The sequence below is a fragment of the Dermacentor albipictus genome, chromosome 6 (genome assembly GCF_038994185.2).
Source record: "Dermacentor albipictus isolate Rhodes 1998 colony chromosome 6, USDA_Dalb.pri_finalv2, whole genome shotgun sequence".
Taxonomy (NCBI): Eukaryota; Metazoa; Arthropoda; class Arachnida; order Ixodida; family Ixodidae; genus Dermacentor; species Dermacentor albipictus.
Window position 1 is genome coordinate 92009503 of NC_091826.1, and position 16775 is coordinate 92026277.

Below are 16775 nucleotides of genomic sequence, written 5' to 3' on the forward strand. Positions count from 1 at the left end.
GAAACATAACTAACATGGCACAGGGCGCTGTGGTTCTTTTATGTTTTGAGAACGGTGCGAGTTTTCCTGGTGAAAAAAAATTTATATCCTGTTAAACGATGTTTACTCGACTTCCATCCTGATAGATTTTTCTTTAAATATTGTGCATAGACATAGCTTCACAGGGAAGCATAGTGCAGGGTTGTTGACTCGAGAGATGCCAGGGCTTATAATGGCATTGAACTGGACATTGTGTTGCTATTACACGATGTCTATGTGCTGTCTCCATGCCTTGTGTAACTTGTCTAGTCTACAAGTGAAACGGAAGAGCCATTTTTTTGTAGAACAATACAACTGTTTTTATTTTTATGCTGGATTTGTGACCTCTAGAGTTCAGTCAAGTTTGACAGAGTTCTTGAATATTGCACTCTGGGTAATATTTGATACTCGACAAAGGCTTGGCATAGCTGGCCTCAAGTTCTTAGTCACAGTGTGGTAAATACAGTTAACCTAAAATTTTCATAATGGGAGCTAAGATGGCTAGTATTTCACGAAAAGGCATTTTTGAGGCCAGTGTGGTTCACATATTGGGCAGCTGGGAACCTTTGTAAGGAAACTATTGAAAATTTACAAAGGCAAGCTAAAGTGAAGCCTTCTTGTTAATATCAAGCTGAAGAGCCATTAATGTCTGTGTAAAAGTGCAGTGTTCAATCCTCTTTGTAGTAGTATTTACTCACAGAAGTACTGCAGCTAGAACTAAACAAATGTGTTTTGCCTTAGTTCGTAAACTTGCAGGTGTTATAAACTTTATTAATCATGTCGTAATGTTAAATATTTAACCCAAATAAACAAATTATGTGTCAGGTATTACTTGCTGCCAACATGAAAGCTGCAGCTGATTTTGTATAGCGTCAGCAGTAATGGAAAGTATATTTCAGCATTTGGTCATGTGCTCCTTGTTTATGTGTGCATCTCCAAGTGGGATTAATTTGACATTAACTGACTTACGAGCTAAATATACAAGAAAGATGCTCTGAGAACTAATGCAGGCTGCTGAACATAGTGACAAAAACATTGATTGTGCTCTTGTCATTGAAATTTAGTTTTTGCAAGATTTTCTAGAATATAGCTTACAGGCCACATTTGTTTAGTCTTGAATCAAGTTATTGCATAGCATCAGTTATTCAGAACATAGAGAGATATTCAAAACATACCAGAGAGAGAAATGCATATACTGTTTGTTTCTGGTTTAACATCACACAGTGTGCTTTGAATGCTTGTAGTGTCACTAACCATGCCCCGTGTGCCCTACTGCATTGTCGGCATTTAAAAACTGCTGCAACAAAATTTCTTTTTATCTAAATTTGTTTTAGATGAGTAGTAAATGCTAGTGAAGCATTCTTGTCAAAGATGCAGGGCTGTTAATTGTATAACTTTCTTTTTTAACAGCCTTTAAATTGCATGTCAGCAGACAGCTTGTGCAGCTGGTGGTTAGTGAATTTGATGCAAATTCTACACAAAGACTCCGCCATTTTTAAGGTGTTGCATAATTTTGAAGCTCATTCCGAGGGGGTACAGTGGTTCTGAATGTTCTGTTTCTGGATCATTTCTGGCAGCATTAATAATTATGTTTTTTTCAATTTTGGTAGCAAAATGTCTATTGTAAGCTTTTCTTGATTCGTCCACTCGTACTTCCAAAGGCTGGTATTAGGTCCCCATTTCTCCGCAGTCTGTGAATTGTCGTATGCTTCATGTGAGCTTTGTTTACAGTTCACAATGAGTCACACTTGGAATTCAAGTTTTGCTCAGGCATGGTTCAACTGGATTGTGATACTCGGCAAGCATTCGTGAAGTCACGTACAGCTTCATGTGAATCTTCATCAGCACTTAATATCTGTGGCTGCTGCAACTGTCACACATGTTCTTTATGTCATAGGCAGCAACTGGAGGCCGACGAACAGAAAAATTAATTAATGAGTCTGTGGGCCTGTGATGGATGGTTGAGCACAGAACTAATGATAGATGAAGTTTCACCTGAAATGGAGAGCAGTGCTAGTCATAGGTTGCACACTGTAATGCATGCAAAGCTTGGCACAACATTCCTTGTAGTAAACATTTGTCACCATGCGCAAACGTCTTTGCCTCACAGGCTATCCCAAGTCAGGCTTTGTCGTCAGTCCATTCAGTGGATTAAGTAGTAGTTCATTTGCAAACTGGCAGAACTAGGACAGTTGAACAGAAAATACCCAGTCTGTAGGCCTGACTGTATACTTGCAAGAGAACACGAAAGAACTTTGGGGATAGTCTCACATGGTGCTGATACCATGTACTCTGGCTGAAATTTTAAGCAGGAGAGGGTTCTTAGTTCGATCATATGCTGGCAGCATCTTTGCGCAGTTTTTTCGTTCGATGCAGTTGGGGCTGTGACCCCAGCGCTGCTCCAGTATGTCATGTGCAAGCCTTTTGTCGTATCACAGTCGAGGCTACCTTTTACTTGTGTGATTCTTGATCGTTGACACTGGTGCAGAATGATTCTGTTTGCCGCCTACTTGTGCAATGCCTTTCATTGTCAACAAGTCTTTTTAAGTCAGCCTGCATCTGTGCGACTTGGTCCATTCCCATTGTTGCGATAGCTCACCGACTGATGGGGCAATGTTGGTGTCTGTGCCATTGAACATGCTAGCAAAACAATGGCTGCAGATGGCAGCTTGAGGCAATGGGACTTGCTGGAATGTGCTGTCTGGCATCGTTGGCAGGCACCTGCTAGTGAAGGCACCTGCTAGGGTGCCTTCACCAGCAGGTGCCTAGCAGAAGCCCTAAGGTGCACAAGTTGCGGGCTATCCAGCTTCTCCACTAATTATTGGCAAAACGATAGCTTATTGGTTCAGCTCTTTCATTGCACTGACTTTAACCTTGAGCAAACTGCTCCAATGCAAATTGTTGGCAATGGGTGCTTGTCTTCTTTACGCACTACATAGTTTCTAGTAGTGCTTGCCATGATTTGAATGTTTCACTTGGTTTCTGCTAACGAAACTGTCCTGTTTAATGTTTCTCTGAAGAACCCTCGTGGTGTTTGCCTTTTTTTTTTCTCTTCCATATCTTGTGTTCCACTTTGCGCTGCTAGTTCCTTCACTTGATGTCTTTGATCTTGGTGCTTGTTCCTGACGGTCTCGTGTACTTTAGCGCACACCTCTATGGCTGCTTTTCATGGCTCTACTGCTTTTGTTATGGTGCAGTTAATTGGAGCGCAACTTTCCAAATGGAAAGGGTGAAAGTTTGTTATTAGATAAGCTGCCTTCTTTTTTTGGGTGTCGTCTGTTCTTGGTGTTGATGGCGTAATTTTATTAGCAGAGGGCCACTACAACGAAGGCCTACAGTGGCAACAAACACCCATGCTATCGCTACAAATGGAGCCAGAAAGTCTCGATAACAGTGATTTCTGTAAAATAGGCCCAGTTTTATGCTTCTCTTGTTCATGTTTATCATTGTGTCTTTTTCTGAAGCTTCCATTATAATTAGAGAGAATACATGTTAGACACATGGAGCGCTTGTCCTGCTGTAGTGTTTGTCTGCGCTGGCTCGATGTCCGAAAAAATTTATTGATTGCAGCCATATCTCAACAGACCTGTCTGCTTCTGCTTCCAGTACATGATGCGGCCTTTTCGGATAGCTTCGGCCAGTCAAATGTGACAAGGGCGACTGGAGAGGCAGCGAACGCCACCAGGCCACGCCTCTCCCCAGTGCACCTTCGAGCAACCGCGGTGGTGCTTGAAGAGGTGCGACGCCTGCCAGCCGCTTCGACAGGGTCGCATCTTAGCGGCGGCCGCTTCAAATGTCCGTTCTGCAGCAAGGCATTTGCACATCAGTGGCACCTGGGGCGTCACGTGCGCATCCACACAGGCGACCGGCCCTTCCGGTGCCACGTCTGCCCGATGGCCTTCAACCAGAAGAGCACGCTCATGGGCCACTTGCGCCGCCACACGGGTGACAAGCCGTACCAATGCCACTTGTGCCGCATGGTCTTCTCCTGGAAGAGCGCGCTGGCGAAGCACCTGCAGCAGCACGGCGTGATGGCAACGTATCAGTGACGGTGCATATTTCAAACTGGCACCCCGCTAGTTTTAAAGTTTATTTTTCATTTCTAAGAGGTTGGAGGAGCTGCAAATGCAGCTTGGAAAACATTCTGCACCCCCCACGGTTACAACACTTGGCAGTGCAACACAGCCGTGCACTTTCCAGAACAATGCAGAAAATATGTAAGTTTGCAAGATACGATGTGAACACAAGGTAACGTTCTCCACAATACGAGATTAAAAAGAACAATTGCAAAATTTTACAGTTTCATGTAGTTTCATATATTATAGAGCTGAACATGAGATAAAAAATAGCATAATAGAAAAATAATGCTTAGTTTGACAAACAAGCAAGAAATGTACTCTAAAATATACGAAGCAGTAAGCTAAACTTATCTGTATTGCTTAATAGTAAATGTCATATTAAATAAGCATCTCAGTCTTGCTGACAAAGATGAGAATTTTCTGAAGGTATAAGGTTGCATGGCGCTACTTTGGATTTGTCGTAGGCAGTTAACAGCCTTGGCAAATTGTTTTTCAACGTTCAGGAGTTCTAATGCGTTCTAAAACAAGAGTTAAAGAGATTTAGCTGGTACGTGTACATTGTTGAAATTGCTGTATTGGTAGAATACCAGCATCGAAACGTAAATGGATGATGCTGTGTGCAACCAAACCACATTGGCTTCTGAAGTAATTAACAGTGGTCGAAGAAAGTATGTTGGTTCCGGCAACATTCCTTGTTTGACCACTGTTAATAACTTCTAGCCTCCATCTTCCTTCGTGCTGTTAGGTTTTTCGATGTGTTGTGTATTTTCTGCTCACGTAAATGTTTTAGCCGCGGTGCAAACTTCCGTATTGTGTAACTGTCCCAGATCAAGAGGTATGGCACAATAGAAGAATGTTTCAGTATATTTTGATTTAAACACTACACGTCACCATAAGTGTAGCTAATCGTGTTGCCGTTCCAGTATGTATTACACTAAAACAGTCCTCTAAAATATACGGTACCTGCCAGCTAAAGCTCTTTAATATGTTTCTCATCGATATGCTTTACCAGTTGCAGCGTTACTAAAGCCTTGCTTTGTGATGCTAGGTATGGGTTTGTGTAACGACATAGGTATAACAGACCTCTCTATATTGATGTCATAGATTATCAAAAAGCATTTTATTTGGTAGAGGTGCAAGCATTTATAGAGGCATTGCATAATCAAGGAGTGGAGGAAGCATACGTGAATACCTTGTAGATATCTACAAACTCTACATGTCCCTTAATTCTTTACAAGAAAAGTAGAAAGATACGTATCAAGAAAGGGCTCAGGCAAGGAGACACAATCTCTCCAATATTATTCACTGCATGCTTAGAACGAGTATTTCCTCCTGAGACCCGGGATGCATTTGGGTGCACAGATTTTTCCCGAACTTTCAGAATAAATCAGTATGGTTATGAAGGTGAAAAGTGTTAAATGTTTTTTCAATAGCCGTGATAGTTTCAGCTCAGCGCGATGTCCAATATATTGGACACCGGGATTCTACCCGGTCTTTCTTCACCCAGCGCGCACGTAATGACGTACCGCAGATATTACGCAAAACTCGTGTGCAAAAATGTTTTAATAACTCAAAAGGCAAAGAAGTCAATAAAGTACATAAAAAGAGCATTCCTTGGCTCAAAAAAAATTTTGCTCTTGTGTTCACTTCCCGTGGGCAATTGCAAAACACCTCTTTGTACTTGGTGATGCAGAAGAGCCGACATTTGGTGCAAAATAACTTTGTTGTTATGTCGCAGCCCTGCAGTAGTCTGCAACGGGCAGCGTCTGCAGTGTCTGCAAGTATTGAGTAGTGGGTAGTGCTCTTTTCTTAAGGTTCTCGAGGAGACAGCCGAGCCTGCTTTGTTGGTGGATGCCACTCGGCTTCGTTCGCACTCTCCGTTTCATCCTGCTTCCCTTTAGCCACGAGAATCTCAGCAACAGATTGGTGGAACTGCATATATTTGAGTATTTCTTTCCGCTGTTTCTTTAGGGAGCGTATGTCCCGCGTGTTCGCACCCAGGAGTTGTTGAGGGCAATGCCGAAGATGTGAAAGATGGCTCTGATTGTCCACTGGTTGACGGCTGCTTTTATCCTGTAGTAACTTATCATTCGGTCTGCCTTGTCAACACCGCCCATGTTGACGTTGTACATGCGAACAATATCTGGTAGAGGGATATTGATATGTTTTTCCCTTACGAGACCACCTGCGACAGTAGGTGTCTTGCGGGTCCAAGCCATGGATTGAATAAAGAAACGTTATCGGCTTAATTCATCAGACACGCGAGGCCGGTCCCCCGAGGAAAAAAGAGACACCATTTCGTCCACAAGCCGCTAAACGCCAACAGTACTCGCCTGCTGTTCATAACAAAGCCATCGCAAAAGCGCGGTCAAAATAAGCGGGTTGAGTCCTAGCGTCCAACGTAATGGACGCGCGAAATCAACGGAACAGTGAAAAAAAGTAAGCGCGCGAACAGTTCAAATTTTGTATTCTGCGCGTACGCTGTTGTATTACCTTTAATATAAAATCAAAGATATGCCCTAAAAGCAGGTAGAAATACGAGAAACAGTGCTTACTTCCCCGGCAGCTGCCGTAAAACGCCGCGCCGCTTAATGCCGCCATTGTGGAACTATTTCGGCGTGAATTTGAACGATGTATTTTCATCAATGCTGCATAGATGCCGAAAGCAGGTGTCCAATGAGCTGTACAGTGCGGTTTTATGAGTATCAAAGCCTTGTCACAGGAGTACTGCCTCATATCTGAATGTCCAATATATTGGACAAATCCCCATAGCGGGGTCTCAGGAGGATTTAAGCTGTTTGACTGGGAAGGCTTATGATGGTGATGATGATGATGAACACCATATGTGTGTGTACAAGTTTAGTAAGGATCTGCCCCTGTTGAATGCTTGGAAACTTTCTAGCTAGCTAGTGAGAAATAAATATGGGGCAGTGAAAACACAGAGTAAAGCTGCGAAAAACACATTTTGGCAGTTCTGCATTTATATGGCAACAACTGAGAGAGATGTGGTCATACTACTACTAAACTTTTGCTTCCTTTCTTTATTGCCCTTCGTAAATCGTTTTGTGAAATATTGTCTCCCACTGAATATGTTTTGCTTGTGAAGGGATCTTGCTGGTCCAGCAGATCAAAAAAAAAAAAAGTAATTATTTGTGGTTTCTTAAAATGTAAAAAATTGGAGAGCGCACATGATTTAGTGACTGTATATGCTTCAATATGTTGAATATTTCTTTAAAATGTTGTTTCTGCTTATGCGTTTAGCAAATAGCAACCATGGGCTGAACTTAGTTATTCGGTCTGTCAGCAGTTATGTCTTATCTTCTCAGGTGCTTCGTTATGACCCATTCTTGGTAAGGTAAATTCTATTTCTGCATCATGTCGTCTGCCTATGCGGAAATGAACAATGTTTTGAACACTAGTTCCTGAACAAGAGACTACATATTTTGTGGATGACTAGCTGTTTCATGATGGCCTTGTGAGAACTTTGCACTGTATTGTGTACATAAAACCGACTGTAACGTTCAAACCACTGTACTGTTTGTTGGGCGTCTATGAGGGGGTCAGTGAAAAACAGGGTTTAATCCTTTCACTTCTAGTTATGCCTGACACAGGTGCTAACTGCAACTGCAAATGAGTTGTAGTAGCACGGGAAAGTATGCGCTGGGGACGTCTTCACTGTGGTGATCTCCTAGCTTTTACTGGTTTTCTTGGATCTTTGAATACCAGGGGTTCTGCACATTTTTTTTGTCATAGAGCCATATGTTTGTAAAGTGAAAGTGAAACATTTTTGTAAGTTACATTACGCTACGCACCACTCCATAAATGTGAATTGCATGCATACTTCAGTGTGTTTAAAAACATTTCTTATTGTTATTGCATTTACCATTTATGTTAATTCTGTCATGCGGGCTTGTGTATAGGTGTATTGAATGAAAGCAGGGAACCATTACTTTTATTGATGCTTATTTCATGTGCTCTAAATGGAATGCAATGCTGATCTCTGAGGCTATTATTTATGTACATTGTCTTTATATAAGTTCATATATTGATGCATTCTACTAATTTATGCACATTCTTGTAATTCATGGGCACAGATGCTGTCTAGAAATGTGTCAGCAGTCTATATTCTTTGTGTGATGTCGCACCTGATTTTTCAAAATGTTTTATTGCCCTGGCATTGCTTGATGCCTGTGATATCGTATAATTGGCTTAGTGCACAACTGACCTTTCTTGGCACCCAGGGAATCTCTCCTGTCATTAACTAGAGAATGCAGACAGGTTCTTTCAGCACATTCAGCAGGTTGGCATAATGAACACATAGTGAAATAATAGACTTGTTGATTGTTGTATGGGTATTTGGTTTGGAACAAATAACAGTAATTATGACTACTAAAATACAATAGCAGTATAAAGTAGGCAAAAATCAAAGTAAATGGGATTTTTTAGTTGTCAAAGCCTGCAAATTGATTTATATTGGATGTTGTCTTTAGCTGCATTAAATTATTCTAAATTTTCTGTGGCAAATAGCACAATTGTAACCATTGAACTAAATTAATCGATGACGCAGACATTACTTCTATGACAAATCAGATGTGGAATTGCCTAATTAAAATATGTCACTAATGATGTTTGTTACTAATTAATTTATGGCACATATTGCAGTCTATAAATTCTTGTTAGTGAGTTTGCGAGGCATATCGACTTGGAGTGAATTCTGAGGATGGCATCAGTTTCGAGATATGCACTGTAAAGCTTGCGATAAATATGCGTGTTGTTCCACTTACATTAAAGGGGCTGACAACCGATTTTTAAGGACCTAGACCTGCAGGGGCTACTTCCAAACATGCTCGGATATCTTTAAGCAGAATTTTTTTTTGAGCAGCCTCTAAAGAAGTAAGAGTAAATGAAGGCGAAGGCAGAGCCACTTTTTGACTCACTACAAATGAAGGCTTATATGCGCATTGTAAGTTAGAAAAATCTTATAACAGGAAAAGTGTACTGCATTTAAATACTAGTAAAAAGATCAGGAACTGCGAACACTAATAGAAGATCACATGATAGGTCACTTATGCATCTTGATGTTTCTTCTGTGTGGGGCACCAAAGGTAATTTTTTGCGACTTCTAGTGAAGAATTAAAAACATGAACTCATGCTTAATGAGAAAAACATGACTCGTTTTAGCCACTACGATAGGCAATCTTTCCATCAGCGGGGTTATCTCGATTCATGTTCTGAGAAGTTGTCTGTCCCTTTAAGAAAATGCACTTTCTTGCATTGAAGCACAGAAGTAGGACAACTTCGTTGGACACTTTGAAAATGAATATGTTGGAACTGGTGTAGAAATGAGAATTCATTCCAAGTAGACATGCCTTGTGAGCTCACCGGCTACAATTAGTAAATTTCGTATGTGCCTAAGTGATTAACTAAAAAGGTAGTTACTGCAGTTATGTAAATTGAATTAACCATTTGGTTCCTCATACAAGTAAGGTTTGTCTCATCGAGCAGTTTACCTCAAGTGTTAGAATTGTGCTATCTGCCGCCGATAGTATTCAAAAATTTGGTGCAGCTAAAAAAAATAAGGAACACCTGTTGCAGTAAGTAAGGTGTAAGAAATCAACTGTTATTGGGTAGCTTCCCCACTTCTTAATTTAAGACAGATACATAGGTAATACAAGCATGGACATAGTAGATGACATTTCAAGAGAGGTAATTCGTGGTACCATTTTAACCTTCAGTAGTGAAGGGAAAAATGTTCTTGTGCAAATCGTCTGGCACACTTACGAATTACTTTAAAGGTTAGCTTAGATACTGCTTTTGCTTAGTCAGCTTTGCAGTATGAACCGACATGGTAACCATGCAAGTCGGGAATATTGAAACTGTGGAAGCTGTCAATGTCACTTACAGATCACGTTTCCAACTGAAAGCAACTTAGAATTTGCGTTTCTGTCACGTGTGAATGTTGATAGGGCAGTGTTTACATTTGTGGAGAGTGCACATTATCAACCAGCTTGGCAGACCCTCATCTGTTTTTGAGCATGTTGACTTTGTATAGAGCACATACTGATGGGCAAAATAAATAGTGTGTCATGGTGCTGAAATGTTGAGGCGTGTTTGTTTTTGTCTGTGTATTTTTCGTGCTGGTTTGTTTGTACAATGAAATAAATGCTTCTGGTAAGACAATTTAGATGCAAAAGTAGTGAACGTTGATTTTCTTTTAATCAATGTGTACGAGTAACCTTACATAATAATATCACCTGAAGCTGCCAATGAGGGCTTGAATAAAATTGCATGAATAGCCAGGGCTCTCCAAATTAATTCCATTGTTTACGATAATATCTGCTGCTTGTTTCACTTTGTGCGATTTAGCTGACAAAAATGTATGTTGAATATTAAAAACATTTTGGCAGCTAAGTTACGTGATTAGTATCCTTGTGTTACAGCATTGCGAATTCGGAACGCAAGGAAGCCAGTTCTTTTGTGGATGCCTTTATATTTAATATCCTTTTTTTTACATGTTTTTGAGATATGCTTCATGTGCATAGCATATGGTTGTGTACCTATCATGTTCAGCAGCTAAAAGTTGTATTCAGTGAACTCAGTATTGAGACGTGCTGTGTGACTTTATTCTCACGGTGTGAATGTCAGCTATGTTATTGTCATATCCTGTTAGTTTATTTCTGATATGTTTAAAACTAGACTATTTTGTACACAAGCAATGTGCATGGAAACTCCAGCACTGTATAGATAAGTGCAAGGTGTTAATATTTATTTACCAAAACGAAGATAAAAGTGCACAGAAGACCCATATATGAAGTGTAGAGGCTCCGTTTCTGCAACTTCACCTCAGCGAGTCTATATTTGAAGCTCGCAGAGACAGAACACCCAGCCACAGCGATCGTAACAAAAATTTATGGTACACTGTAATTGTTGTTGTCTTGGTCATGCTCGCAATGCACTGTAATTTTAGAAATATTCAAAGTTTAGGGGTAGGTGTTGGCTTGCTGTGGAAGGAACACTAAAGGCAAAGAGTTAATTTGTACTTGAGTTTTTCTCGGAGCATCGCAACATTTGTTGTGTGCCAGAATATATTTGCAGAAAAAATCAATTAAAGGAGATGTGCAGTTTTTTTTTTTTCAAAATTCAACTGGCCTTTGATGGACAGGCATTCTTCCACAACTGCCCCGGTAACTACCTCAGTTGTCATGCTGCGTCATGCAGTGCACGGTTGTCATGATTCCCTGTGGCCTGTGCCTTAGTTTTCCTTGCCCCTGTGTTGTCTCGATATGTTAGAATCAGTACACAGCAGGTAGCGTTGCCTCTCTTCCCATCCTGCTTCGCTCCCGCAGAACACTCTTGCCCCTCTGCTTGTTCTCACTTGTGACATGTTCCCAGGAACATTGTGTGCTCACCCTCGTACCTGCTTTTTTCATGGCTGCCACAGAACTGAACACCGGAAGTCCAAGAACTGCAGAATGTTCTGCCTGGCCAGAAGTCTCGGTCGACCCACCTGCTGCCACTGCACCGCTGCCTCCTCGCGGGCGCCCCGCAGGTGTTGCAAACCGGCCACGCGTTCTGCGCCCAGATGCAGGCATCATCAACATCAACATCAGGCCTTACAAGTGTCCGCACTGTGACAAGGGCTTTGCGGACCAGTGGCACCTGCGAAGGCACGTGCGCATCCACACGGGTGATCGGCCTTTTGCGTGCCCTTTCTGCCCGATGGCCTTCAACCAGAAGAACACCCTCATCGGCCACATGCGACGCCATACAGGTGATAAGCCCTACCGCTGCCAGTTCTGCCGCATGGCCTTCTCCTGGAAGAGCACCTTTGCCAAGCACGTCCAGCAACATGGCTCCGAGCACCTTCCGCTCCCAATCAACTGACAGCTTGCAAGGAGCTTCAACTAAGCCTTCCTGCTGTTTGAGTGCTTCATTCACGGTGATCAAGGGCTTTGCAAACAACTGTGCTAGCTTCCTGTCGTTGTGCACCATGAGTCTCAGCGTCTTGCCATCATCTGTGTGCTTGTGAAAGTGCGTGAGTTAACATCCCGCCACATGGTTTTGGACATCTTGCGCTTTACATCTGATGGCAGCCTATGACATTCTCTGAGGAAGATCTCTCGCATGCTGTGGTGCTTTGACTGTTACAAAGGCTTTGAGACACACAGCCTTTTCATGGTGCCACGTGTAGCAAACCTTGGGGAGCATTCACCTGTTGCCAGCGTGCGACAACAAACAGTTATATGTTCAGTGGCATGGTCCTTTATGTACATCATACTTGCACGCGACTGATGAGCAGCCATCGACTGTCGGCTACCTTTTTTCTACATGCGTTCCAGCCACAACATGGAATTTGCACATGTATAGATTTACCCATTGATATTTTTTTCGTTGTGTCCAGCAAACGTCGTATGTAGAAAGAATTTCTTTTTCTAACTTCCCAATAAGTTGCAGTGAACAGGAGGCCAGCTTCAAGCACTGTTACGTTAGGGTAAACATGACTAAGTAGTAAAAAGGAGAGTGCAGAACTTGTAGTAACAGCAAAATTAAATGGACCTTGCCTTTATTTTGTCTGCGTTGTGCTGTGTTAATTAAGTCACTCAAGAAAGTACAAGCTGCGCTTGTTGCATTAGATTTTTGCTTTTTCCCGCGGCATGTTCCTGGAGCAGTCCCTGCAAACAAATCAAGCAGATTCCACATGTTAGAGTAAGGCAAGCAAAGAGGTTTTGCTGCACTCTTGCTTACATGGAACTTTGGTGGAGCCTACCTCATGTAAAAGCAGAGAGAGACTGAGATGTAGAGCATATACTATTAGCTGTTGTTTAGAACATGTTAGTTCTTGCTGGTAGACTTACAACACCTCTGTAGTTGATTCGTTATTAACTGCAGCACAACTGGAAGAAAAAAGAGAAACAAAGCAAACACACCAGTGGTGTGTGTGTTCACTTTTGTTTCTGTCCTTTTCCTTCATGTTGTGCTGGGGTTCACATAATGAATCAACACCAGCTAGCCTTGCTTTCAGTTCTCATCTCTGATGTGCCTAAATAGACAGACATGCTACCTTTTTGCACAAATTCATTTGCCTGTGCATGGAAGTTGATTGCTAGCAAGAGTGGTAGTGGGCCACCAGCAATCGATACCTCTGTTGTTCTAATCTTTTCACTCCACATCCTTTTTTTATGTATTGTTTACAACTGCACATTCGCAAACAGCCAACATGTCGCGAGGCCTCCCACTAGCTGTAGTTGCATCCAGAATTGTCCTGAACTAGAGGGAACCTGAAGATAGCATTTATAAATCTTTACTTGTTGATGGCATTTCCTCACAAAAAGTGCCCAGTACAGCAATGTTTGCAGTGCGCATCGTTAGAAAGTCCTGAGAATGGGAAGTTTATGCATGTGCCACCAATAGGGACATCGGGCAGTGTCAAACTCATTGCTGTTGATATGCAGTACGCAATCAGTGGCCTTGGCAAACATCTGTTAAAGCAAATGTAATGGACTGGTTTTAATAGTAATAAAAAAGCCTCAGGAGGGTATTGATTGTTGCTAACTGATAATGTTTCCACTGCAAAGGCACTAAGTTTACTGACCTTGTTCATATCTTGCTGTGGACAGCTGAGCATCTACGCAGTTCACCTAGCTTCGGTGAAAGAAAATGCGAGTTGAGAAATTGAGTTTATCCGTCCTCGTACGGAATTCAGCCGACTGTCTGTATATCATTCCCAGGAAAGAAACATATGTTGTGCTGTTGACCTGATGTACTCCACACATTTCTTCAAATGCACTTCACTTATGATGCGCATTTTATGTGTGCACCGATCAATGCGGCTTTACCGGCGTAAGAAAATGGAAAGACGCACGTGTGATAGTTCAGCTTTACATGATACTCGCAATCTTATCTTTTGGAAGCCTGTTGAATTCAGCTGAATTCTTTCAGGTCATATAAGCTCCTGAGATATGATTTTATTGAGCAGTTTTATGTGCTACCTATTATTTGACAGCAGTGCATCATATGTTCATAAAGGCTGAATGCACTTTAATCACTGCAGCACCTGCTGCAATGAGCATACAGCATGTCAATGAGCTGCTTATCATGAGGTCGTTGCATCTTGGCTATAGCGGTCACATTCTAGTGGGGGCAGGAAAAAAAAAGGAAAGCTTAATTTTGTTGTCGAAGAACTGCAGATATTTTGAATCGGCTCAGAGGCCCCCACTCAGTGTTCCTTGTAGACCGAAGTGCAGCGATTCATTCTTAAACCTAATCAGGAGGTTGTTGAATGTCAACAGAATTGCATTTGCTGGTTTTACTTTTCACACAATTGCACATTCCTTTTGTTTCCTTGTAACACGCATTTTTATTGTGTTGACATCATGATTATATATGTGCAGCAAGGTATCGTAGTATACATATGCAAAAATATTTAATCTTACTTTAATGCATATAGTCATTTCCAGTCAGGAGCTTTTAAAAAGCCTACCTTGTTAAAGCTTCCTTAGCAGGAAGTTATGTTCCTGTTGATTCCTATTTTTTGACAGTGGTGCGTAAGCGTACTGCAACTAGAATTCAGTCATCTATCTGTCTTTTATTGTGCACTCAAGACGAGCTTGTGAGATACTGTTGTATAGACAAACATTTACATATATTGATGTATTCGTCAGGGTGCATCTCAAGCATTGCAAACATTTTGTGATTGCGCAGGTCGGCATTGCTAAATGACTAACATGTGTATTAGGATGGCACATTCCATTGACAATGGCTCTAACTCTTCTGTACCCTTCGCAACATTTTGTTATACAGGTGAGTTTATGATGCTACAACATGAGATAAAACAATTTGTATGAGAAGCATTATGAGCTCCTTACTGTTTAAGCATGAGGGGCGCTCAAGACTATGCTGGGAGGAGCCTCTGCTATGCTACTAGTACATGTGTGTTGCTTTCATTTCTTTTATTGTGGTATTGTCGTGAGCATGAAAATGAGCCATGTTTTTCATTCATTGTGACATGCAGACTTGCTGTTTAGAAATCATTTGCACTGGGCTGTATCCTTTACTAATGTGTCTGCACACTGTTTCAAAAACCTTACCAGCATCACTCAGATGAGTGTCATTGTATTTCTATTTCTTTGTTTCCTGGTTAGCTTTAGATAGGCATGCCTATTAACCCTAGGGACAGTGGGGAACATGCATTCTGACTTGGAGTTAACTTCTTTGGAGTGAATCTTTTGGCACTCAGTTCACTGCACTTTACTGAGATTGTGCATTTCATTTGAGGACTAGTCTTGGTGCAACATGTCCATCTTCTGATGCCTGCAGTGTGTAACCCAGGACTAAGGAGCATTTATATTGTTCATTATTACACTTAGAGATGACAGTGTTGACGCATTTAAAAATGTTAACTTGCAATCACTGCACCACTCTTATTCCTAGCAATTCCTCTAGTGTAGTTTTTTTTCTTCTAGTTTGATAATGGATGCTTGTTGTCAGTGTTCAATTTTGAAACCGAAAGGGTCTTTGAATAAAACTCATTTATGATATTCAGTTAGCTTCTGAGGTGTGCTATATTTGCCTGGCAATACAATAGTTGACAAAATTGTGCTTGCATGATGCAGAAAAATAACAGGGGAAGTCGGCAAGTTGCCTTGCTGATGGTGGCTCTCTGTGCCTTTGCTTATGAGTGTGCAGCAGTGACCTCAGTAAACATTGACCATTTAAAGGGGGCAATCTACACATGCCATAAGAACACTCCGGAAGACTCAGGTTTAACATGAATAACACTCATGGAATGGCGTGAAAAATACTATTAAGAAAACTATGTGTGATCCAGCAGCAGCATATAGTGAATTACAAACAGCTTTTATGCTCTAGCTTCAGTAATGACGTTGGCAACTGAACCTTTACATGTATCTGGGAATTTAAGGTTTTGCATTATTAAGGTTGTCCAAGACGCTGCAGGAAGCCATATAGGATAGTTAATTGCAATGCTGTGTAATAGTTGAAGTCATAAGTCATGGCACTACATGACAGGGAGTGCCAGTGCTCAATCCTCATTGTGTGACATCCTCGAGAGACTTGAAAATCTGAGAGAAGGCTCTGGTGTGGGATGTGAAGCATTGCAGGAGGAAGACAGTCCGTAGGCCAGGATTTTAAATGATTTGCATGTTTGTCATCATCCATGACAACCAACAAAGCATTGCATGGTTAGGCTTAAAAGGTAACTCTGGTAATATTTTAAAGTGTATGAATCTGAACTAAATTTGTGTCTTCTTTATTTTTAAGCACCTCGGTCACATACCAAATGACGTGACTGACAGTTGTGTATAGCTTTCCTGTAATTTAATTTTGAAGTCTTGCCAGCAGTCCCAGAGAACCCAGAACGTTGAGAGCCAGTGTTGCTCTTCGTCACGCCTTCCTAAATCGGGCAGTACCCATGGCTTGCTGAAAATCTGCTGAGGTCGTGGTTTGGTATTTGCATCATTACCCGCCATCAAGTGCACATGTAATCTGCATAGGTCTGTTTAGGACTATTAATAAGAAAATTAGGCAATTATGATATCTGCTGTGCTTTGTCAAGATTTTTATAAAGTAGTGCTATGTAGTACTGTACTCATGTAGCAACCTGCCTTAAAGGTTTTGGCAACAGCATTACCTTTGTAAAACAATGTTTGTTATTATTTT

General features: G+C 41.4%; 1 protein-coding gene across 1 annotated transcript; it reads left to right on the forward strand.

The window, feature by feature from the left end:
• The first annotated feature begins 2623 nt into the window (after positions 1 to 2623).
• On the forward strand, positions 2624 to 15638 carry LOC139046728 (zinc finger protein 358-like). Its single transcript, XM_070521023.1, has 3 exons — positions 2624 to 2633; positions 3625 to 4063; positions 11444 to 15638. The coding sequence occupies exons 1-3, from the start codon at positions 2624 to 2626 to the stop codon at positions 11979 to 11981; spliced, it is 987 nt and encodes a 328-aa protein (XP_070377124.1). The 3' UTR covers positions 11982 to 15638.
• The last annotated feature ends 1137 nt before the right edge of the window (positions 15639 to 16775 follow it).